Raw genomic sequence first — 24,511 nt, 5'->3', positions numbered from 1 at the left:
GGTGGTGGTGGATTGGACGCAGAGAAGACTTTTTGATGGGGTGGAGCGGGTGTATTTGTTGGAGGTGCTTGAGCGGTTCGGGCAGGGGTGTGTGGATTGGTACCAGCTGTTGTACAGGGCGCTGGTGGTGAGTGGACAAATCATAGAACGTAGAATAGAACAGTACATGACAGTACAGGCCCTTCAGCCCACGATGTTGTGCCGACCATTGATCCTAATCTAACATCAACCTAACGTACACCCCTTCAATTTACTGCTTTCCATGTGCCTGTCCAAGAGTTTCTTAAATGTCCCTAATGACTCAGACTCCACCACCTCTGCTGGCAGTGCATTCCACACACCCACCACTCTCTGTGTAAAGAACCTAACCTCTGACGTCGCCCCTATACCTTCTTCCAATCACCTTAAAATGATGTCCCCTCGTGACAGCCATTTCCACCCTGCGGAAAAGTCTCTGGCTATCCACTCTCCATGCCTCTCATCAATCAAGTCACCTCTCTGCCTTCTTCGCTCCAGTGAGAAAAGCCCTAGCTCCCTCAACCTTTCTTCGTAAGACATGCCCTCCAGTCCAGGCATCATCCTGGTAAGTACCCTCTCCAAAGCATCCACATCCTCCCTATCATGAGGCGTCCAGAACTGGACACAATATTCCAAGTGTGGTCTAACTAGAGTTTTATAAAGCTGCAGAAAAACCTGGCGGCTCTTAAACTCAAATTAATGAAAGCCAACACACCATACGCCTTCTTAACAACCCTATCAACCTGGCTGACACACTATGGGCGAAATTCTCCGACCCCCACGACGGGTCGGAGAATAGCGGGAGGGCCTTCCCGACATTTTTCCCGCCCTCCCGCTATTCTACCCCCCCCCCCCCCCCCCCCCCCCCCCCCGCCCAACTCCCGACACGAATCGCTGCCGCCGTTTTTTTACGGCCGGCAGCGATTCACAGCTGTCGATGGGCCGAAGTCCCAGCCCTTTACGCTGTTTTTACGAACGGCAAACAGTCCTGGTCTGGCCGTTCGTAAAAACGGCGGGAACAACTCGCTTTTTATAACCATGACACCGATTGGCACGGCAGTACCACGGCCGTGCCAAGGGTGCCATGGGCCCGCGATCGGTGGGCACCGATCGCGGGCAGCGGGCCCGATGCCTGCGCACTCTTTGTCCTTCCGCCGCCCCGCAGTATCCATTCGCGGGGCGGCTGAGGGGCATCCCGGCCCGCGAATGCGCGGGTTTCGCGCAAATACGCGATGACGTCATCCGCGCATGCGCGGGTTGGAGTCTTCCAATCCGCGCATGCGCGGCTGACGTCATATGACGCGTCAGCCGGCGCTAACTCCGGCAAGCGGGCTTAACGAAATTCGTTAAGCCCGTGATGCCGGAGCTTGCGGCGTCGGGCTGCTAGCCCCGACCGGGGACCAGAATCGGTTCCCGGTCGGGAAGGGGCGTGCTGGCATCAAACCCGCCCGGGTTTGACGCCAGCCTTACGATTTCTCCCGGTTTGGGAGAATCGCGCCCTATGTACGTGGACCCGAAGATCCCTCTGTTCCTCCATACTTCCAAGAATCCTGCCTTTAACCCTGTATTCAGCATTCAAATTTGACCTTCCAAAATGAATTGAATGAGTTTGAGGTACATAGGCTAAATTGTGGGACGAGACAGGGTGCCCGCTCTCCCCATTGCTTTTTGCCTTGACGATGGCAATGGCGCTTAGGACGTTGAGGGTTGAGCGGGGAGGGGGGGCTGCCGAGAATTGGGTTTTGTTATATGCGGATGATTTATTACTACATATCTCGGACCCGGTGTGTGATTGTGGACATTTGGGGGATATTTGGCCAGTTTTCGGGGTATGAATTGAACATGGGAAAGAATGAGGTGTTCCCAATCAATGCCAGAGGGCAAAGAAGGAGAATTTGATCAATTACGATTGGGTGGCGAATATTGCAATGATGAGGAAATAGGCTGTGGAGGCGAGGTCCGCCTAGGGGCGGGTGGAGGCAGCATCATGTAGGGGAACGGGCTTAAGGGCTCTGTTGGCACTTCTACCGTTCTCACTGGCCAGGAACTCCGTGAGCCTAGTGGTGGGTGGGGTTGGCGGGGTTGGTGTTAAAGGTGAGGGGCAAATGCAAGCAAAACTTTGGGCTGGAAGGCATGTTGCTGTGGGTGCTGATATGCGACATCCATTGGTTTGTGCCTGTGGGGCATGACGCGAGGTTTCAGGGGTCCTGGCAGGTGGGGAATGAATATTTTAGGGACTTGTTTATAGGAGTTTTCGGCAAATTGGCGGTGCTGGAGGAATTGGAGGAATTGTATGGGTTGCTCAAGGGGAATGGCTTTAGGTACCTGCAGATACAGGATTTTGTAACCGTCTTTCCTGGACGATTGCCTCCAGTGTTGTAGAATAAGCTATTGTTGGAGGATGAAGTAGGGGAGGGTATGTCGGATATATATAAGGAAATGATGGCGAGGGAGGCACTCCAGTGGCAGAGATCAAGCGCAAGCAGGAGAAGGAACTAGGAGGGGAGGTGCGAGCCAGGACATGGGCAGAGGCCTTGCGGAGAGTGAATACGTCTTCGGCATGCGTGAGGCTAAGCCTCATCCAGTTTAAAATGGTGCATAGGTCCCACATAACAGTGGCGAGGATGAGCAGGTTCTTTGCGGGGGTGGAGGATAGGTGTAGGCGGTGTGCAGAGGGGCCCGTATATCACATCCACTGAGTAAAGAACCTACCTCGGACATCCCTCCTATATCTCCCACCCTAAATCTTATAGTTATGCCCCCTTGTAACAGCTACATCCACCCGAGGAAATAGTCTCTGAACGTCCACTCTATCTATCCCCTTCATCATCTTATAAATCTCTATTAAGTCGCCTCTCATCCTCCTCCGCTCCAAAGAGAAAAGCCCTAGCTCCCTCAACCTTTCCTCATAAGACCAATCCTGCAAACCAGGCAGCATCCTGGTAAATCTCCTTTGCACCCTTTCCAATGCTTCCACATCCTTCCTATAATGAGGTGACCAGAACTGCACATAATACTCCAAATGCGGTCTCACCAGGGTCATGTATAGTTGCAGCATAATCCCATGGCTCTTAAACTCAAGCCCCCTGTTAATAAACACTAACACACTATAAGCCTTCTTCACGGCTCTGTCCACTTGAGTGGCAACCTTCAGAGATCCATGGACATGAACCCCAAGATCTCTCTGTTCCTTCACATTCCTCAGAACCCTGCCGTTGACCCTGTAATCTGCATTCAAATTTTTTCTACCAAAATGAATCACCTCGCATTTATCAGGGTTAAACTCCATCTGCTATTTTTCGGCCCAGCTCTGCATCCTATCAATGTCTCTTTGCCGCCTACAACAGCCCTCCACCTCATCCACTACTCCACCAATCTTGGTGTCATCAGCAAATTTACTGACCCACCCTTCAGCCCCCTCCTCCAAGTCATTGATAAAAATCACAAATAGCAGAGGACCCAGCACTGATCCCTGTGGTACACCGCTGGTAACTGGTCTCTAGTCTGAAAATATTCCATCCACCACCACCCTCTGTCTTCTCTGTGATAGCCAGTTACTTATGCAATTGGCCAAATCTCCCTCTATCCCACACCTCCTTACTTTCTTCATGAGCCGACCATGGGGAACCTTATCAAACACCTTACTAAAATCCATGTATATGACATCAACTGCTCTACCTTCATCTACACACTTAGTTTCCTCCTCAAAGAATTTAGTTACCTCCTCAAAGAATTAAATCCTAACCCAAAAGCATTGTACTTTCACCACATGGACTGTGGTTCAAAAAGAAGGCTATTGGACAACCACAGATGAGCAATAAATTATGGACTTGATAGCAAACCCCATTTCAACAGAATTAATTAAAATGATCTTGCTCCTATATGTGGTCAGGTTTAAACTGAGCTAGAAAAATATTTGTGACATAGAACATAGAACATACTGTGCAGAAGGAGGCCTTTCGGCCCATCAAGTCTGCACCGATCCACTTAAACCCTCACTTACACCCTTTCCCCATAACCCCATAACCCAATAACTCCTAACCTTTTTTGGTCACTAAGGGCAATTTATCATGTTCAATCCACCTAACCTGCACATCTTTGGACTGTGGGAGGAAATCGGAACACCCGGAGGAAACCCACGCAGACACGGGGAGAACCTGCAGACTCCGCACAAACAGTGACCCAGCAGGGACTTGAACCTGGGACCCTGGTGCTGTGAAGCCACAGTGCTATCCACTTGTGCTACCGTGCTGCCCCCAATACAGAATAGTGTATTTAATGCCAACATTTTGTGAAATACTCTGAAGTCTTTGGATGTACAACATACAAGGTGGCACAACCATTGTTATTTTGCAATTATTGCTTCAGGTTTTTGAAATAGAGATCAGAGAGCAAGCAGCAACGGCGTTTTGGGCATTAGCTGGACAAACATTAACACAACGAAAAAAGATGGCCAAGGAAATTGGTTATAGTTTGGTCATTGATCTTTTATTATCCTCATCTGACAAAATGCATAATGTTGGTAAGTTACTGTTTTCTAGTAAGTTTAATCTTTTCATACATTGAAAAATGTAATACATTATAACATAAAATTAAATTCAGTCAATGCAGTCATAGAATCTAGTGAGCCCGTAATATATGGTGCAACAGCAATGGGAATGCAGATTTTACGCTCTATAGAAACAAACTCCAAACTTCAGCCCTGTTCACAAAGGGAAGAGATTGGGTCCACAAGTGTTTTCATGGAGTGACCACCTTTCCACCCTGGAATGGGTGGACTCCAATCTCTATAACAAAGCCCTATACAAAATTGTTGCCAGGCTCCTTGTCAGTAACTGCAGGCTGCAGTGGTATCATGGTTGTGTTGTAATTCACCAACTGACCACTAGGAGTCTCATTAGTGTATAAATGAATGTAGATATGAGGCAGCGCAGCAAGCGACTGGAGTTGGCAAACTTACCCTGGCCACATGAAGAAAGTCATTCATCTTGCGGCACTGCTGCCCTGTCCTCTTTGACGAAGGCTGCCACCAGGCAGGGATGGTCACCTTGCTGGATGGATGTCCATGAGAATGCGGGTACAGGAGATCCTACCTCTGCTGCATTCCATTCAAGAGTCTGGTCAGGGCTCCCTCTGCTGAGACACACGGTGCTAGCTTACTGGCTGCCATCCTCTTGAATGGATCTGAAACAATTGTTGGGGAGGCATTTATATGGATCTCCCCACTGATTGCAGTGATTAAGTTGCCACCCGGCGAGCGAGTCAGCGGTGTGATTTGCAAAAATGAAAAAACCTTTTTTAAGAGGTTCAAAATTCATGAGATCACCTGCCGGCATCAGGGATTCACAGAGTTTTTGTCACCAAAACTGACACTTCAGTTTTTGCTGAAGTTCCACCCAATCAGTCAAATTTAATGGCTGCAGCGGTGAGATATCCACTGGCCGAGCGAGTGCCAACTCTGCCATGGCCAATTCTGGAAGCCCCGGTGGAATTAAATCCCAGTCAGGCAGTTTGCTGACTGCTGTTGGGGTTCCCGGTCTTGCAGGGCAGATGTCTCATCTCTGAGACCTGTTAGCTAATAAGAGGCCAGTAATTCTCCAGTACCACCACTGTCTAGGATAAGAGCATTCACTCGAGCCCCAGAACACAGGTAAGTGCACATTATGGCCAGTCAGGCACGGGGATATGTGTAGGGAAGTTGAATGTTTCCCATGGTGCCAAATAGGAGGGACATGCCCACCATCAAAAATGCCAGCCATGGTTTACAGAGAGGCTTGCCCACTTGTGGTTCCTGCCAGCAGTTGGTAGAGTACAGAAGTGGGATGATGTCCTTCAATTCACACATAAAGACATCAATTGGCCTCTGGGTGGGAGACCTCCTTTCCACCTCCAACTTAATTGGGGAAGTATTGAATGCAACAGGCTTTCGATTCCCAGTCTTCCAACACCATAATACCATTTCACCCATTGCCCTGCCTCCTAGCTGCTCCCAAGGTGAAGTTAAATTCTGCCAATACAGTAATTTATTACACAGAAGGAATCCATCTGGCCTACAAGTCCATGCAGGGCCGGTGCTAGGAATTGCGGGCCCAATTAGAAAAGTGATGGCGGGGCCCCTACTCTACAAAAGTAAAAATTTATGTATGTTTATATTTCGTGTAGTATGCTCGTCTTTAACCAAAAAAAAACATTAAATGCTTGATATGCTAAAATTTTGAAACTTACTTACCCGGGCGGAAGGATTTGGCGGCGCAGGGCTGAAGGATTTGTCGACGGTAATGCGGTGCGTTCCCCAAAAGTAAAAACTACCCTATAGTTCCTCTAAGAATACAGAAAAGGCTTCAAACGGTAACTCTGTCGCCGCTGGCGCGGGGCCCCCTTAAGGTGCGGGCCCCAATTTGATGAAATTGGTCAAATAGGCTTAAAACCGGCCCTGAGTCCATGCATGTTCTCTTTATAGCAGACCAGTCAGTCCCATTCTCCCTCTCTTTCTATATATCCCAGCAAATATATTTCCTTCAAGCATCCACCCTATTTTCTTTTGACTCCATCACCTCATGGATAACGAGTTTCAGGTCATTACCAATCGTTACATGAAAAAGTTGTTCTTTACCCCTCTCTTACAGTACTTGCCAAACCTTAAACTTGAGTCCCCCAGCAAATATTCTTTATCCAAACTTGTCTTAATCTTGCACACCGAGAGATAATTTTCCCTCAATACCCTGCTTCAAGGGGAACAAACCAGCTTCTCCAACCTAACCTTGTAGTTAAAATCACCCATTTCTGGCTCCATTCTGGTAAACTTCCTCTGCATCCTGTCAAAGATCCTTGCATCTTTGCTAAAGTATGGTGACCAGAGCTCCATGCACTTTTCATGACCTCAAGATTAGCCAGTGCTTTACAATCAATAAAATACTGTAGAAGTGTTGTCTTGTACTGCAGAGGTATTTCCACTTTGATGCTACATCTCTGCTTCTAAGTTACACTACATTTTGCTGTTTAACTAAAAATAATATCAAATCAAAGCACTATGCCGAATTGCAAGCAGAACATATGGCTTGAAAATGGGGACTGAATTATGTTTTATGCAATTACTCTATCTTCTAACCCTCCATCCTGTGTTTAAGTGAAGGTGAGAATTTAAATGTAAAGTTAGACGTTTCATTGTTCTGATACCAAGTATTTGAAGCTAAACTTTTGTTCATTTATTTAGCTTGTCAAGCACTGATAGCCCTGAGTGAGTGCAACAAAGAACAGCAAGACAAAATTTGTGCAAAAAATGGAATCTCCCCTTTGGTTCGACTTTTACGAAGCTCTAAGATATCTTTGCGTACAATGCTGAGTGCCATCACAGCATTGGGCACTATGTGTGTTGGTTAGTATGCTCATATTATTTGATTTCACTTCAAGACAGATGAAAAGATAAATACATCTGCTGATAATATAATTACAAATTCAGCTTGCTTGGAAATGTAAAGAGTGGCTTTCAAATGATTTTAACAGATATACTAGCAAAATCATTATAAATGGTCAGTTGATGGTGCAGAACTTGAGTATTTCTGAGAAAAGAAACATGCTGTTGAAGCCATTCATAGATTTCATAGATTTTACAGTGCAGAAGGAGGCCATTCGGCCCATCGATTCTATACTGGCTCTTGGAAAGAGCACCCTACCCAAGGTCAACACCTCCACCCCATCCCCATAACCCAGCAACCCCACCCAACACTAAGGGCAATTTTGGACACCAAGGGCAATTTATCATGGCCAATCCACCTAACATGCGCATCTTTGGACTGTGGGAGGAAACCGGAGCACCCGGAGGAAACCCACGCACACACGGGGAGGATGTGCAGACTCCGCACAGACAGTGGCCCAAGCCGGAATCGAACCTGGGACTCTGGAGCTGTGAAGCGATTGTGCTATCCACAATGCTACCGTGCTGCCCTTCATCAGGACAGAATCACAAGCATATCAAATTTCAAAGAGAACAACAAATTTATATTGCATGAGAAAAAGCTGCTGATTGATTGGCAAGTGAACTCTAATTGGTAGAGGCATTGTGGAGATAGCACCTGAGAAAGGTTAATCCCAACTTTAGTCAAGGTGTTCCCATGGGGAATGCAGCTGGGAATAGTTATCCACCAAGCTTTTGTTTAGTAGAAAAAGGTTCAATACCACTTGTTTGCAGAGCACTGAACCCTACATATGAATATGTTGCTTATAGAAAGCATATTAGAAAGCATTATTGGGCAGCACGGTAGCACAAGTGGATAGCACTGTGGCTTCACAGCACCAGGGTCCCAGGCTCGATTCCCTGCTGGGTCACTGTCTGTGCGGAGTCTGCATGTTGTCCCCGTGTCTGCGTGGGTTTCCTCCGGGTGCTCGAATTTCCTCCCACAGTCCAAAGACGTGCAGGTTAGGTGGATTGGCCATGATAAATTGCCCTTAGTGACCAAAAAAGTTAGGAGGGGTTATTGGGTTATGGGGATAGTGTGGAAGTGAGGGTTGGTGCAGACTCGATAGGCCGAATGGCTTCCTTCTGCACTGTATGTTCTATGTTTCTATGTTCCTATAAGTGAGCCACATTGTGAGCCCTACTGATAATCTTAAATTGATTGTTAGTGTAATTCGTGGCACACTGAGTATTCTTCAATTAATGTTGTCCAATCATGGAATCACATTTACTGTTGGACATTTTCTATGAATTGCGCAAGCAGAAGCTGGTTAAGTACAATCTACACTCTGCCTGTTGCAAGCAGCTGAAGGGTCATGCTGTTTTATCTGATCCGCTAACTGTTGGGACATACAGCTTACATACCTGGAATTACACCAGCTTTTTTCAGAAATACAACATCATTATGAGGCATTCTAACTAAGACTATCTAGGATAAATATGAATTTAAAAGTAGCAACAAAACAAAAACATCCAATCATGGCACACCAGCATTAATGATATTTACATGCTTCAGCAGTTGTGATAATGCTGCATGACTCCTATTAATTTTGTACAAGTGGAGTTCTGTCATTTTTAGAGGGAAAACTTTGTAATATCACAGGACACAGTTATGGCGAGGAAGAATATATTTTTGTATTAAGGTGTTACAAACCTGATTCAATGGAATCCAGCTGCTCCCTTAAATAGTCTGCACAACTTACTTTCATGAGAGTTGATTCATACTTCCTTATATTTACTTGAATAGTAGTTAACCCAAGGATACAATAATACCAACTAACCCCTTGTCATGTGTGAGTACCTTTAAGTGTGTTTATAAATGGGTGTGTACATAAATATCTGTAGTGAGTGTACCTTTAAGAAATGGGTGCTCATATTACTGCAGTGATGTCAGGGTGTGGGTGGAGTTGAGCTGTCTGTCAGCTTTTTACTTTCATTTTAGGCTGTTTGCTGCAGGGTGTGTTTTTTGTTCCTCAAAGCTGCTAAGTGGATGAATTTCTGCCATTCCCCATCTTGTTCTTGTTATGCGTTAATCTTGTCCTGCAGAAAGACAGAAGGATAGATTGTGAGATAATTGTATGAGCAGTTCAGGAGCATGCATGAGTATTGTCGTTGTTGATGCCTCCCCAGTAAGAGATTAAGGAGCCATTTTCCTGGAACTAATCTGAAATGGAGACCTTAAAGTGGCTGGCATTCATTCGGTCCTGATGTTCCATCTGCTGATAGTCTACCAGTATTATGTGGCATGCCCGTGCACTGCTTGATGCCCAAGAGTGAGATTTTGCAATGAGTAGACAGTTTACTTACCCTGAGTGCAGCAGATTATTCATCCTTTCCTGCACTGCAGACTGGGTTCTTTTTTTGACCCACAGACACTAACCACCTCAGATACCTCCTCGACTGCTGTGGTCAGAAGGGAGGGACATCTGATACCATCCCATGGAAACAGGTGTCCTGCCTTTCCTGGAATGCCTGGAGTAGAGTCATCAGTGAGGTATCGCTGATCTGTGGGCCAAAGGTCATTTCCTTCTTTCTGACATGGTGTTTGAAGCACAATCCAAACGTCCTTGCCAATAATGATCAAATGGCTGTCTGGTGCCCTTTGCTATAGCACCTGGATCTTCTACCCCATAAGGTATTGGCATGGTGGGTGATTCCTGCTCATCCTGCCAGGATATTTGCTGTGCTCTACACCATTACATAATAAGGTGAACAGAGCAAGATCTCACATGTTCAACCATCCCATCGACCAGAAAAAGTCACTCCAACATATCTGCCCACCATCAAACTTCGACTTCAGAACAGAAAATGATGTTCCCTCCTGTTAACTACCAATGGCAAATGATACCTAACGCTAACTTGACATTGAAATAGTGTTGTTGGAATAGTAATCAGCAGTTTCATGCTAGTTTTGCATGTTGGAATGTGACTGAGGGATTTCTTGTACTCTCCTTCCAATACAACAAACACTGCTGCACTGGTATCAACAATAAAAGTAAGTTGCGAATCTCCAATTTTCACTTTTAGTATGGGCACTGAAATTGTGTCTTCAGTCCATTAATCTCACCTTGCATGTGCTGTTTTTTCTTGCTATCAAACTGAGTACACCTCTGATCCTCCTTCCCAATACATCAACTTCTGTTTTCATATGTCAGATGTAAATTTTAAGACTTTCAGCTTCCTGGACTAGTTTTTAGATCTACCACAACTGTGACCTGATGCATTGCTATTTTGACGACTCCTGTGTGCCATCTTAATATGGCCAACTTTCCCGCAGGCAAAGCACTGACTGGAAATGGGGGCATTTAAATGGTTAATGGCTAGCATGGCAACAGTAGCATCTATATTTCTATCCCTGAGACTGTAAACTTTGCTGTCATGGTTTGGATCCCGCTAAAATCCGACAGACCCGCACTGGCATAAGAACAGAACTCTCTTTTGGAAGAGGTGCACACTCCTGTTTACGCTTACTGTTGATTCTTAGGATTTTATACAGGACAAATTTACATGGACACAGGTTTCGGCTCAACCACAAGCCTGTTCATTAAAACACTCCTGATGCTCTCATACAAGAGCTCTAGATTAGTGTAAAACAGCACTTGACTTGCTAGCCCAATTTAAATCCCTCCACAATTCAACCTTGGTTTCCTGTGAACATTAGACCATAAGATATAGGAACAGAATTAGGCCACTCGGCCCATTGAGTCTGCTCCGTCATTCAATCATGGCTGAGATTTTTTCATCCCCATTCTCCTGCCTTCTCCCCACAACCCCTGACACACGAAGAAGAAAACACAACTTATTAATAAAAGCCTCCACTAAAAAAAACACACAAGCAAAACACAAGTTTCTGTCCCAAACCTTACTCAATTCAAACCAAGCCTTTAAATTATCCTTAAACCTTAACCCCAGTAACCCCTCAGAGTTTGCTGCTAGCCTTTCTTTAAATATTTTTTTAAAATTTGTATTTCAAACAACAGTTACAGAGTAAACAAGAAGAGAGAAAAAGAAAACTGGGTTTCACACATCGTACAATGACTTGGTTTGAACAGCCAGCCTCGGGGCTCTCCTTGTTACCATGGCCGTGACTGGGGCTCTAACACTGGATTGTATTTTCCTTCTGTACAAGAATGTTTGATTTTCAGAACAGTTTGTCGGGTTTCACTAGAGTTCCTGTCACTTCGCGGTAGGAGTTGTTTCTCATTTTTTCCCCCCCCTCTGAATCCCAGTGTGTTTGGGGTCTCCCCCCTCATTTGTCTGTAGCCTTCATTCCATTGTTGGGGAGGGACCGGTGAATTCCCTTCCCCCTTGGCCTTTAGGCCTTCGGGTGGGGGGTGTCTGTTTGTTACCCAGTTTCGCCCCATATAGGGGAGGTCTGTACTCCTTCCAGTAGATGGCCTTCTCCTTCCTTACCTATTTTTCTCCAGCTCTCCTCTCTGTGGGTGGCTATCCCACCCCTCCCCCCACTTGGTAGTTTGCTCATAACTTACAACTCTCCAAACAGTTCATCCTATTGGTGGAACGTGGATGAATCAGATTGATCATTCATGATCCTCCTTCATGACTGCAGTCACAAACCTTCCGGCCAACATCACCACAATATGACTGAAAACACTTGCAATCCCCAACACACTTGGCCTTGTTCGGTGTTGAAATAAGGAGTGAGTCAATGTGACCAGCTCTGACCCTTGGTCTGACTGCATTGTCAGATTCTACATTCTTGGCCCTACAAATCCTATTGAAAACATCAAAACACATTTCCTGAAGATATTCTGCTGAATGGTGAAAATATTTCCTGAGGTCATCCTGTTGGAGTGCAAAGCACCTTTTTAATTTCTTTTGTCTGTTCTGATCTTGGTCCAAACAAACGCATGCATCACAAATGTTTCCACAACAAAAGCAATTACCCTAATCAGGTGAGTGGTCTCTGGCTCTCAGACTGATAAGCATTTTAACAAGTTTATTTCTCCTTGGCTGTCATCGATGTTGTTTGTATGATGACCTGTTGTCTAGGGCCATCTTATTTTCATTTACAGGCTATGGCATCATTGGCTAGACCAGCATTTATTGCCCTCCCTATTGTCATGTGAGAGTGCCTTTCAGAAATGGGTGTTTATAAATGGGTATGCATATATGTATCTGTAGTGAGAGTACCTTTAAGAAATGGGTGTTTATTACTGCAGTGATGTCAGAGAGTGGGTGGAGCTGGGCTGTCTGTCAGCCTTTTAATTTTGTTTTAGGCTGTTTGTTGCAGGGTACGTATTAGTTTCGTTTTCAGAGCTGGGGAGCTGCAGTCACAGCCAGAAGGTATATTAGAGTCTCTCTCTGTAATCTAAAGACTGTAAATAGATCCTGGTTAATTAAAACTAATAACAGTACTGACTTTAACCTGATGTACTTCTAGTAAAAGGTGTTTTAATTCTTATGGATGTTCAAAGGAAAGCTTAAAGGATTACTTAGTGTTGTATTCTTTGGGGGTTGTATTTGAATTAATGGTTGCTAAGGTGTTCACTGTATGTTTTAAAAGGGTGAACTTCAGTTCATAGAATAAACACTGCTTTAAAAAAAAATACTTTTCAATTTCTGCTCCACCACACCTGTAGAAGGGGGTGTGGGCTCCACATACCACAATCTAGTAAAGGTTGTGGGTCAGGTGAACTCCATGATACACTTTGGAGTTCTCTAAACCCTGGCCCATGACTAATTGGGGGCTCGAGAGGGATAAAAGTCTATCGATTGGATTGGCTTTGTGAACTTAAAGACAGTGAGAGGTGAGCATATTGTGGGTGCTTTTCAGGTGTGGTATTTTAGTTTAAGTAATGAGTGTGTTGTGGACAATGGCTCTTTCAGAGGCTCTGAAGTTTTTTGAGGTGGAGACGCAGTACCTTACGGACAGAGACTAAAAGCAGACTGTTTAGATTTGGCAAAACATTGCAGTTAGCATAACCTGACAAAATGTGAAAAGATAAGGTAATTATGCCGGCGGCTAAGCATTTAAAGTTGCCTGAGATACAGTTTGACTCATTGAAATAGCAAAAATTCAGTTAAAAATTAAACAAATGGAACATGAGAAAGAATTAAAGCAGCTTGAATACGAAAGAGCGAGAGAGAGAGAGAAAAAAGAACGATAAAGAGAGCGCGGAAAAAGAGAGAGAAGAAAGGAAAACAGAAAGAACAGCCCAAGCAGAACAAAAAGAAAGAGAAAGGGAGATACAGAACAGGGAAAAGAGAGAGAGTTTGAACTTCAGAAAATGGCCATAAATCATGACAGTCAGTTAAAATTGGCAGACGTAAAGGGAAATGGACAATTGGTGGATAGTGATAAGGGTAGTGAGACAGAGCGTCATAGTCAAAGGCTTGGTGGGAATCTATGTAAGTATTGATGTACCATCGATTGCACGCGAGGCGAGCGATTTACCAAAGTCTGGCTTTAATTAACTAGAACACAGCTCTGCGATCGTCTACAGTGGAAAGGGACGATCGTCAGGCGTTTGAGCATTTATACCTCGTTAATAGAGGCGTGGTTAACTCAGCCTCTCGGCCAATCGACAGGAGGGGGGGTCCACTTTGAGGGACGCGAGGCTGCAGACAGTGAGGGGGGGTATAGGGCCGCCGAATTGAAAAGTCAAGCTCTGCAGGTTGCACTGGAAGTCCAGTCCTAGGAGTGCCGGTGCGCAAAGGTCAGGGAGGACAAGGAATTTATAATTTTTAAAAACCTTCCCTTGGACCGTAAGGTCCGCGATGCAGCACCCGGTGATGTGGACGGAGTGCGAACCTGAGGCTAAATCGATTTTGCGTGTTACGGGATGGACAGGGAGCGCGCAGCGTCTTACCGTGTCAGGGTGAACAAAGCTTTCCGTGCTCCCGGAGTCCAGCAGGCAGTCCGTCTCGTGGCCGTTGAGGTGGATCAGCGTAGTCGTTTTGGCGAGCGTGCGTGGATGAGACTGGTCGAGTTGAACGGCCGTGAGCCGTGGAGAAAATCCGTCGTCGCCGTCCGAGTCGATGCTAGAGGGACCTTGCGTGGCAGATCTGGAAGACGGTGGCCAGGATCCATATGTGAGGTGAACGGCCGCGAGCCGTGGAGAAAATCCGTCGTCGCTGTCCGATTCGATGCTGGAGGGACCTTGCGTGGCAGATCTGGAAGTCGGTGGCCAGGATCCACATGTGAAGTCTGTTCCCCAAGATGGCGGCGCCCAGTATCCGCACGTGGGGTCGGGGCCCCAAGATGGCGGCGCCCAGGACCCGCACGTGGGTTCGGCACCCCAAGATGGCGGCGCCCAGGAAGCCCTCGTGGCCGCTGGTGGCGGAGCTAGCGTTGCCGGCGCTGTGAGCGGTGAGGCGCGCAGGCCGGCTCCAGGAGGCGAGCCGGGTGTAGCAGCTGTGGGGACGCGCAGCCCGGCTCCAGGAGGTGAGTAACATGCATCAGCTGTGGGGATGCGGAAGCCGGCTCCAGGACGCCGGTTAGGTGCATCAGCTGTGGGGATGCGGAAGCCGGCTCCAGGACGCCGGTTAGGTGCATCAGCTGTGGGGATGCGCAAGCCGGCTCCAGGACGCCAGTTAGGTGCATCAGCTGTGGGGATGCGGAAGCCGGCTCCAGGACGCCGGTTAGGTGCATCAGCTGCGGGAGGAGGTAAGGCGCGCGGGCCGGGTGCGGGGGGCCGGGGGCGGGGGGGGGGCAGAGTCGCGCTGCGGGCAGGCAGGGACCGGGAGGGCCCGGAGAGGTGGGCCAGTCGGGCGCCGGGGCCCGGGGGCGGGGGGGAGAAACGTGGGCGGCGGGCAGGCAGAGGCCTGGAGGGGCCGGGGAGGTGCGCTTGTTGGCCGGCGGGGCGTGAGTCGGGAGCGGCTGGAGGGGCCCTGGGGGAGAGAGAGAGGCACACAGGCCGTTTGCAGAGGCCTGGGGAGGGGGGGAGAGTGCTGTGCAGCTTCCAGAAGCGCTGCAGCCAGCGTTTTGGCCTGGCAGACCGTGGAGTAGTGGCCCTTCTTCCCGCAGCTCTTACAGAGGGCGGAGCAGGCTGGGCAGCGCGAGCGAGGGTGTTTTGCGTACCCACAAAAGTAGCAGCGGGGCGCCCCGTGGCACAAGCCTGAGGGAGGCCGGGAGCGGCGGGTGGCTGGTGGGAAGCGTGCCAGGAGGCGGCCTGGCCAGGGTCATAGGTGCGAGCGCTTAGATCTGCGACCTCCAGGGAGGCGGAGAGAGTCAGCGTCTCCGTTAAACTGAGTTTGTCTCTTTCCAGCATCCGCTGGCGGATCACGGGAGACAGCATCCCAGCCACGTAAGCGTCTCTGATGAGTAGCTCCATGTGCTCTGTAGCGGACACCGCTACACAGGCGCAACCTCTCCCCAGGGAATAGAGGGCCCGGGCGTATTGGTCTAGAGACTCACCGGGGACCTGCTTTCTGGTGGCCAGCAGATGTCGAGCGAATACCCTGTTGATCGGTTTGATGAATTGTCCTTTTAGCTTTTGTATAGCGTCATCAAAATCCGTTTCCTCTTTGATTATGGCGTAAGCGTCAATACCCACGCTGGAGTGGAGGACGTGCAGCTTCTGTGCCCCGGTGGGGGGGGGGGGGTGGTTGTAGATGCTAGGAACCCTTCAAGGCAAGTCAGCCAGAGTTGGAAAAGTTCTGCAGAGTTCGGAGTTTGCGGGCTGATGCGGAGGCATTCGGGCTTCATGCGGAACTCCATCTTCAAGTCGTAGTTAATTAAATTGATGTACCATCGATTGCACGCGAGGCGAGTGATTTACCAAAGTCTGGCTTTAATTAACTAGAACACAGCTCTGCGATCATCTACAGTGGAAAGGGACGATCGTCAGGCGTTTGAGCATTTAAACCTCGTTAATAGAGGCGTGGTTAACTCAGCCTCTCGGCCAATCGGTCGAGAGGCACATGACCGACCAGGGCCAATGGTAAGCCGACGTTCTGGCCCAATGGCAGACGAGTATGCAGATCATATCATCACAAATATGTCCAAGCATTGCCAAGGTTTGATGAGAAGGAGGTAGAAGCCTTTATCGTTTCATTTCAGAAGGTAGGTAAAGAAATCAAATGGCCACAGGACTTGTGGGTATTACTGATTCAAACAAAGCTGGTAGGTAGAGTTAGTGAAGTGTTTGCATCACTATCGGAGGTGATATCTGAGTCGCATGAGGAGGTGAAAAAAATCCATCTTAGGTGCATATGAACTACTGCTTGAAGCCTACAGACAAAGGTTTAGAAATTTAAGGAAAGAATTTGGTCAAACATACATGGAGTTTGAAAGGCTCAAATAGACCAAACGTATGAAGCTCTCAGAGAAATTATACTTTTCGAGAAGTTTAAAAATTCATTTCCTGATGTAGTGAGAACTCATGTGGAAGAGCAGAGGGTTAAAACTGCGAGATTAGCAGCAGAAATGGCAGATGAATATGAATCAATTAATAAATCAAAGCTTAGTTTCCAACATCAGTTTCAGTCTGTGAGGGATAGAAACTGGGGACATTAGAAATACTCAAGTGGTAAAGGTAAAGGTGATCTGATGGGATAAAATAAAGAGAGTGTACCTCAGATTAAAAATGAAATCCAGCAGGATGGAAAAGAAATGAAAAATTTCAAATGTTTTCACTGTAATAAACTAGGCCATGTAAAGTCACAGTGTTGGTGGTTGAAGAAAAGCACCAGGAAAGCTGATGTGATAAAACAGGATAAGACAGTGGGGTTTGTGAAAGTGGTAAAGGAAAGCCCAAGTGAAGCGAAGGAGGTGCAAAAAATTGTACAGCCTGATCAAGAGGTGATTGATAAGAAGGTGCCAGATCTCTTTAAAGCATTTACTTGTGTGGGTAAAGTTTACTCATGTGCATCAGGAGGAGTAGGTAAAGAAGTCACAACTTTAAGAGATACGGGAGCCAGTCAATTTTTAATGGTAATGTTAATTCCTGATTCTTTGTGGCCGGTCTGGACTCAATAAAATCTGAGATGGATTAGCAGGTATCAATTATTGTTTTATTTCCACCAGCTTGCAAGGCTGACTCACTCGTGGGACATTAGAACACACACAGCTGTCTTCTAAAGTTCCCAAAAGTTAGTGAGAGCTAAGACAAAGAAATCACAGCACATATTGATTGAATCACGTCAAGATTTGCATACGAGCTTCCCATAGGCCAATGTGTACACCTTCTGACCTGGCCATATATCCTGATTGGCTCACTTCGCATTTTCCCAATCCTGGCCTCTTATTACCCAGCATCCTTTTCACTATTCTCTCCACGAGGCAAAGCTCCCCTCCCCCTTCCTAGCCATGCTGTGCTCATCCCTTTGTTCTCTGTCTGTGAACTCATTACCCTCAGGGTCCTACTGTCCATCATATTCGTTTGTTCACTTCCTCATTCCCTCCTTTTATCATTTCATGATAACCCATCGGGTCCAAGCTGTAGCTATGGCCCTGCAGCTAAGAAAACTCGTTGCTGCATTTCTAAATCCTATTGCAGCACCCCATCGTCTGCTGCACCCTCATGGACCCTAACAGCCAAGACTCCAGGGGCGGCTATCCGTTCCAGCGCACCCTACATTTTACCCATCACGCATTTAAGGATGGCCAGGCCCACAAAGATGCAAGTGAGATAGTCAAGAGCATACCGGTTCTGCATGGCAAACAACCTGAGTTGAGATAATTCCTTGGTTATTGCCCCGAGGGCCCCCAAGGTTTTGTTGCCCAGGATGGTAAGGCCACAAATAACTGAACCTGCCCAGCGTGCCAACTGATGGTGCAGTATCCACGCAGAGGGGCAGGGGACCATAATAGGGACTAGAGTCCCGAGAGCAATTTGGTGGGGAAATGGGGGTGACAAAACATTGGTCGCTGTGCCATTAAAAATAGTATCCTCGCTCCGTGTACAGGCTAGCATCACAATCAGTATATTGGTGAAGTAGGGATTCCCCAGTAGCCCAGTTCATCCAGCTTCGGAACGCCCATTCAGGCCTGCTAGCAATGCGGAAAGCCCTAGTTCCAACAGTGATATGAGAGACATTCGCCCAGCCACAAAGGAGCTGGAGGCCTGGCGTCAGCGGGACACAAGTGGCATTGTAACAGGCGCATTGACCTGATGTCAGGGTGACACTTTGGATCAGTACAAGTGGAGAACAGACATGTTATATTCATTTTCATCTCTACCAGCAACCAGCCGATCATAAGGAAGAGTAACTTGCTCAGGTGGTGGCTTGGAAATCTGACAATGAGCCACCATTTGGGGAGTTCCCCAAAGCGGTAAGACGGAAAATAACCTAGACACCAATGCGGGGTTTGGGTAGCAGACAACCGGCTCCTGGCCATACATGCAGTGGTAGATTTGGTAGAAGAGATTCATGCTGCCCAGGTTCCCTTCGTTCTGGGTCCTAAGTGAAGTAAGTATACCTCCTGATAACCTGCGTTCTGGTCATGCCTCCCTTCTTACTCATTCCGTCCTCTTGCTATTCCTCCTCTCTCCCCTACAACCTTTTCCTACCCCCTCCGCACGGTCTGATTTTACCTTTATGGCACGAGTCTTGTCACATCCAAAATCAAATGTACATTTACTCCAAAATAAGGCAATGTCCATGCAATGTTCCCGTCCCAACGCCGGGACGTATATAAGTGTTTCATGAGCCCTTCATTGTCCTTTAACTTGATAATCTTCCATGAGTCGATACTGTGCCCTCGTACATGGCGGCATCGGAGAACGTCACCTCTGCAAAAGTGAAATGTCCTTGTAGTTTGATCGGGATTACAGGTACTGACGGTGTTCCAAGTGAGGCGAAGCCAAAGACAGCAGAATCCGTCATGCTCCACACCTGTAAAACAGCGCTGGGGAAAGGAGGCAGGTTAGTGACCGACCATTAACTGCAGTAGGGGTGGTAAGGAGAACTTGGAAGGGCTCCGTTCACTGTGGCTCCAACTCCTTCCGAGTCCAGTTCTTAACCATGACATAACTACCAGGCTGCACTGAAAGCGAGCTATGTAATGGGGACAGTGACCCGGGGCGAGCAAGGGACAGAACATGGCTAATCGACAGGGAGCAGGGACGGGTCGCCCAGCGATCCGATTGATTACGTGGAATGTAAGGGGGCTGAATGGGCCGGTTAAAAGATCAAGGGTCTTCTCGCACCTGAAGGGACTGAAGGCTGATGTAGCGATGTTGCAGGAGACTCACTTGAGGGTAGCAGATCAGGTCCGCCTGAGAAGGGGGTGGGTGGGACAGGTGTTCCACTCAGGCTTGGATGTCAAGAACCGGGGGGTGGCGATTCTGGTGGGAAAGAGGGTGTCGTTCGTGGCGGCAGAAGTGGTGGCAGACAAGGAGGGCAGGTATGTGATGGTGAGGGGTAGGTTGCAGGGAGAGAATGTGGTGCTGGTGAATGTGTATGCCCCGAATTGGGACGACGCGGGCTTTATGAGGCGCCTGCTGGGCCTCATCCCGGGACTGGAGGCAGGGGGCCTGATCATGGGAGGGGACTTTAATACGGTGTTGGACCCTGGGCTGGATAGATCGAGTTCCAGGACGAATAGGAGGCCGGCAGCGGCAGAGGTGTTAAGGGGGTTTATGGAGCAGATGGGAGGGGTAGACCCATGGAGATTTGGTAGGCCTAGGGCGAGGGAGTATTCTTTTTTCTCCCACGTCCACAGGGTGTACTCCAGGATAGACTTTTTCGTATTGAACAGGGGGCTGATACCGAGAGTGCAGGACACGGAGTACTCGGCCATTGCGATATCGGACCATGCACCACATTGAGTGGATGTGGAATTGGGGGAGGCGCGGGATCAGCGCCCGTTGTGGCGCCTGGATGTGGGGCTGTTGGCGGACGAAGAGGTGTGCAGAAGGGTTAGAACGGGCATTGAGAACTATCTGGGTACGAACGACACGGGTGAGGTGCAGGTGGGGACGGTCTGGGAGGCCCTGAAAGCAGTGATTAGAGGAGAGCTGATCTCCATAAGGGCACACAGAGAGAGGAAGGAGAGGCAGGAAAGGGAGAGGCTGGTGGGGGAGCTCCTAGAAGTAGATAGGAAATATGCGGCGGCACCAGAGGAGGGGCTACTGAGGGAGCGGCGCAGTTTACAGGCCAGGTTCGACCTACTGACCACTAGGAAGGCGGAGACGCAGTGGAGAAGGGCGCAGGGTGCGGCGTATGAGTACGGGGAAAAGGCGAGCAGGATGCTGGCACACCAGCTTCGTAAGCGAGATGCAGCCAGAGAGATTGGGGGAGTGAGAGAGAGGGGGGGGGGGACGTAGTGCAGAAGGGGCAAGAGGTGAATAGGGTCTTCAGGGACTTCTACAGGGAATTGTATAGGTCTGAACCGCCGAAGAGGAGAGGGGGAATGGAGAACTTTCTCGACAAATTGAGGTTCCCAAAGGTACAGGGGGAGCTGGTAGAAGGGTTGGGGGCGCCGATAGAGCTGCAGGAGCTAATTAAAGGGATAGGCCAGATGCAGGCGGGGAAGGCGCCGGGGCCGGATGGGTTCCCGGTGGAGTTTTACAGAAAATTTGTGGACTTGGTGGGCCCAGTGCTGGTGAGAGCCTTTAATGAGGCGCGCGAGGGGGGGGTTTTGCCCCCAACAATGTCGCAGGCCCTGATCTCCTTGATTTTGAAGCGGGACAAGGACCCGGTCCAGTGCGGGTCCTACAGGCCTATCTCCCTCTTAAATGTAGATGCCAAGCTGTTAGCAAAGGTCCTGGCAACCAGGATAGAGGATTGTGTGCCAGGGGTAATACATGAAGACCAGACGGGGTTTGTGAAGGGACGCCAATTTAACACAAATGTCCGGAGATTGTTAAACGTGATCATGATGCCGGCAGTGGAGGGGGAGGCGGAGATAGTGGTAGCGCTAGACGCGGAGAAGGCATTCGATAGGGTGGAGTGGGAATACTTGTGGGAGACGTTGGAAAGGTTTGGGTTTGGGGAGGGATTTATCAAGTGGGTAAAGCTGCTCTATTCGGCCCCGATGGCGAGTGTGGTAACAAACGGGAGGAGGTCAGAATATTTTGGGCTCCATCGAGGTACTAGGCAGGGATGTCCCCTATCCCCCTTACTCTTTGCATTAGCGATTGAACCGTTAGCGATGGCACTGAGGGGTTCAGGGGGGTGGAGGGGACTGACAAGGGGAGGGGAGGAGCATCGGGTCTCGCTCTATGCGGATGACCTGTTGCTGTATGTGGCAGACCCGGAGGGGGGAATGCCGGAGGTTATGGAAATACTAGCGGAGTTCGGGGACTTTTCGGGATATAAATTAAATCTGGGGAAAAGTGAGGTCTTTGTAATACACTCGGGAGACCAGGGAGAGGGAATTGGGAGGCTCCCCTTCAAAAGAGCAGTAAAAAGTTTCAGGTACTTGGGGGTGCAGGTGGCAAAGAACTGGGGGACCCTCCACAAGCTGAACTTCTCTAGGCTGGTGGAACAGATGGAGGAGGAGTTTAAGAGGTGGGACATGGTGCCGCTGTCGCTGGCAGGGAGGGTGCAGTCAGTTAAAATGACGGTCCTCCCGAGGTTCTTGTTTTTGTTCCAGTGTCTGCCCATCTTCCTCCCTAGGGCCTTTTTCAAGAAGGTAACGAGTAGTATCATGGGGTACGTGTGGGCACATGGCACCCTTAGAGTTAGAAGGGTCTTTTTGGAGCGGAGTAGGGATAGTGGAGGGCTGGCGTTACCCAATCTTTCAGGATATTACTGGGCGGCAAATGCATCGATGGTACGAAAGTGGATGATGGAAGGGGAGGGGGCAGCTTGGAAGCGTATGGAGAGGGCGTCCTGTGGCAACATAAGCTTAGGGGCACTGATAACGGCACCATGGCCGCTCCCTCCCACGAGGTATACCACGAGCCCGGTGGTGGCGGCCACCCTCAAGATCTGGGGGCAGTGGAGGCGACACAGGGGGGAAGTGGGGGGTTTGATAAGGGCACCACTAAGAGGGAACCACAGATTTGCACCGGGAAATACAGGAGGGGGATTTCTGAGCTGGCAGAGGGTGGGCATTAGGCAACTGAAGGACTTGTTTATAGAGGGGAGGTTTGCGAGCTTGGGAGAGCTGGAGGAGAAATTCGGGCTCCCCCCGGGGAACACGTTGAGGTACCTCCAAGTGAAGGCATTTGCCAGACGACAGGTAGAGGGGTTTCCCGTGCTTCCCGACAGGGGGGCGAGTGATAGGGTGCTATCAGGGGTCTGGGTCGGGGAGGGGAAGATCTCGGACATTTATAAGATTATGCAGGAGGTGGAGGAGGTACCAGTAGTGGAGTTGAAAGACAAGTGGGAGGTAGAGCTGGGGGAACAGATAGAGGAGGGGACATGGGCAGACGCCTTAGAGAGGGTCAACTCGTCGTCGTCATGTGCGAGACTGAGTCTCATTCAATTTAAGGTACTGCATAGAGCCCACATGACGGGGACAAGGATGAGTCGGTTTTTCGGGGGTGAAGACAGGTGTGTCAGATGTTCGGGAAGCCCTGCGAATCATGCACACATGTTTTGGGCATGTCCGGCACTGGAGGAGTTCTGGAAGGGGGTGGCAGGGACGGTGTCGAGAGTGGTGGGGTCCAGGGTCAAGCCAGGATGGGGACTTGCGATCTTCGGGGTTGGGGTGGAGCCGGGGGTACAGGAGGCGAGGGAGGCTGGAATATTAGCCTTTGCGTCCTTGGTGGCTCGGAGGAGGATCTTGATTCAGTGGAGGGACGCAAGGCCTCCAAGTGTTAACACCTGGTTAAACGACATGGCAAACTTCATCCAATTGGAAAGAATCAAATTCGCCCTGAGAGGGTAGGTGCAGGGGTTTTTCAGGCGATGGCAACCCTTCCTGGACCTCTTAGATCAGAGATAGAAACTGAGGTCGTGACAGCAGCAACCCGGGAGGGGAGGGGAGGGCGGGAGGGAGGGGGGGGGGAGGGTGTGGGGGAGGGGAGGGGGGGGGGAGGGGGGATAGCAACGAAGGAAACACGGTATCGGTGGTGTCACGGGCAAGGCCTGCCCGAGGACACTGCCAGAAATGACAAGATGGTCGGGCGGCCGGTTCGTCGGCGGGGGGGGGGGGGGGGGGGGGAGGCGGGGGGGGGGGGGCACGCGGGTAGGGGGTGGGGGGGATTCTTGTTAAGTAGGGGGTTTGACTTTGTTTTGATATAATTCAAATGTAGGGGGGGTTAAAATGTTTGTACTCTGAAAAATTTCTTCAATAAAAAGTATTAAAAAAGAAAGTAATGGGGACAGTGACAGGTGAGCCACTCGAACCTGGCTATGGAGTTCCTCGAGGGCGTTAGTGAGGGCTAAAACATAGTTAGTCGTTTCTTTAGTCAGATGGTGAAACTGGACCAATCTGGGAACAGGCAGGTTCCAGGGAGTTCTAATGGGCCTGCCGTAAAAGATCCCAGCAGGAGGGAGCCAGGCCGATCCTGCAGGTGTGACCCACAGCTGAAAGAGGGCAACGGGGAGCAACTTAAGCCATGTCAGTCCCGTGTCCACTCTTAATTTAGCCAGTTTAGTTTTGAGGGTCTGATTGTGTCTCTCAACCAACCCGGCCGCCTGCGGTCTGTACGCACAGTGTAACTGCTGGCATATGCCCAACTGGAAGCAGAACTCCTTGTTAATCTGTCCAATAAAATGAGGCCCGTTATCAGAACTTAACTGAGCCGGTATTCCGTACATAAACATCTCATCACATTTTTAAAGCCTCTGGCTCTCCGTCCTCTTCCATCTGGTGTGATGGTCACCAGTAACGAGATGTCATCTTTGGTGAATAATGATGGGTCAAGCCTATCGGCAGCATCCTAGCCCTAGCCAGCGTACAACACATATTAAGGCATCCAATGATTATGCAGTATACAATTATAATAACAAGTATTATCAATCCATGCATCAGGTAAATCCCCATGACCAAGCTATGAGAGAACTCTGAGCTGAATCCGACAAGATAGATAGCCATCCTCAATGCTACCGCGTTGCCCTTAGGATTTACATCCTTCTTATAGTTATACTGACTAGCAACTATCCCTCAGCCTTGTCATTTGTATGTACATGTCATGATTTGTAAACTGTGCAGGGAAATCAATGGTAAATGCATCC

The 24,511-nt window shown here is 48.9% G+C and overlaps 1 protein-coding gene across 5 annotated transcripts in view; it reads left to right on the top strand.

The window, feature by feature from the left end:
• Positions 1-24,511, top strand: part of ankar (ankyrin and armadillo repeat containing) — a 326,309-nt gene that overhangs the window by 197,551 nt on the left and 104,247 nt on the right. For all 5 annotated transcript variants that reach the window (XM_038789171.1, XM_038789172.1, XM_038789170.1 and 2 more), the window contains 2 exons: positions 4,387-4,540; positions 7,232-7,393. In XM_038789171.1, coding sequence (XP_038645099.1) covers positions 4,387-4,540; positions 7,232-7,393 — 316 coding nt within the window. The remainder of the gene's footprint in view (positions 1-4,386; positions 4,541-7,231; positions 7,394-24,511) is intronic.

This window comes from Scyliorhinus canicula, chromosome 2, assembly GCF_902713615.1.
Source record: "Scyliorhinus canicula chromosome 2, sScyCan1.1, whole genome shotgun sequence".
NCBI lineage: Eukaryota > Metazoa > Chordata > Chondrichthyes > Carcharhiniformes > Scyliorhinidae > Scyliorhinus > Scyliorhinus canicula.
The sequence above is the reverse complement of the archived record's forward strand: the minus strand, read 5'-3'. Positions and strand labels throughout refer to the sequence as shown.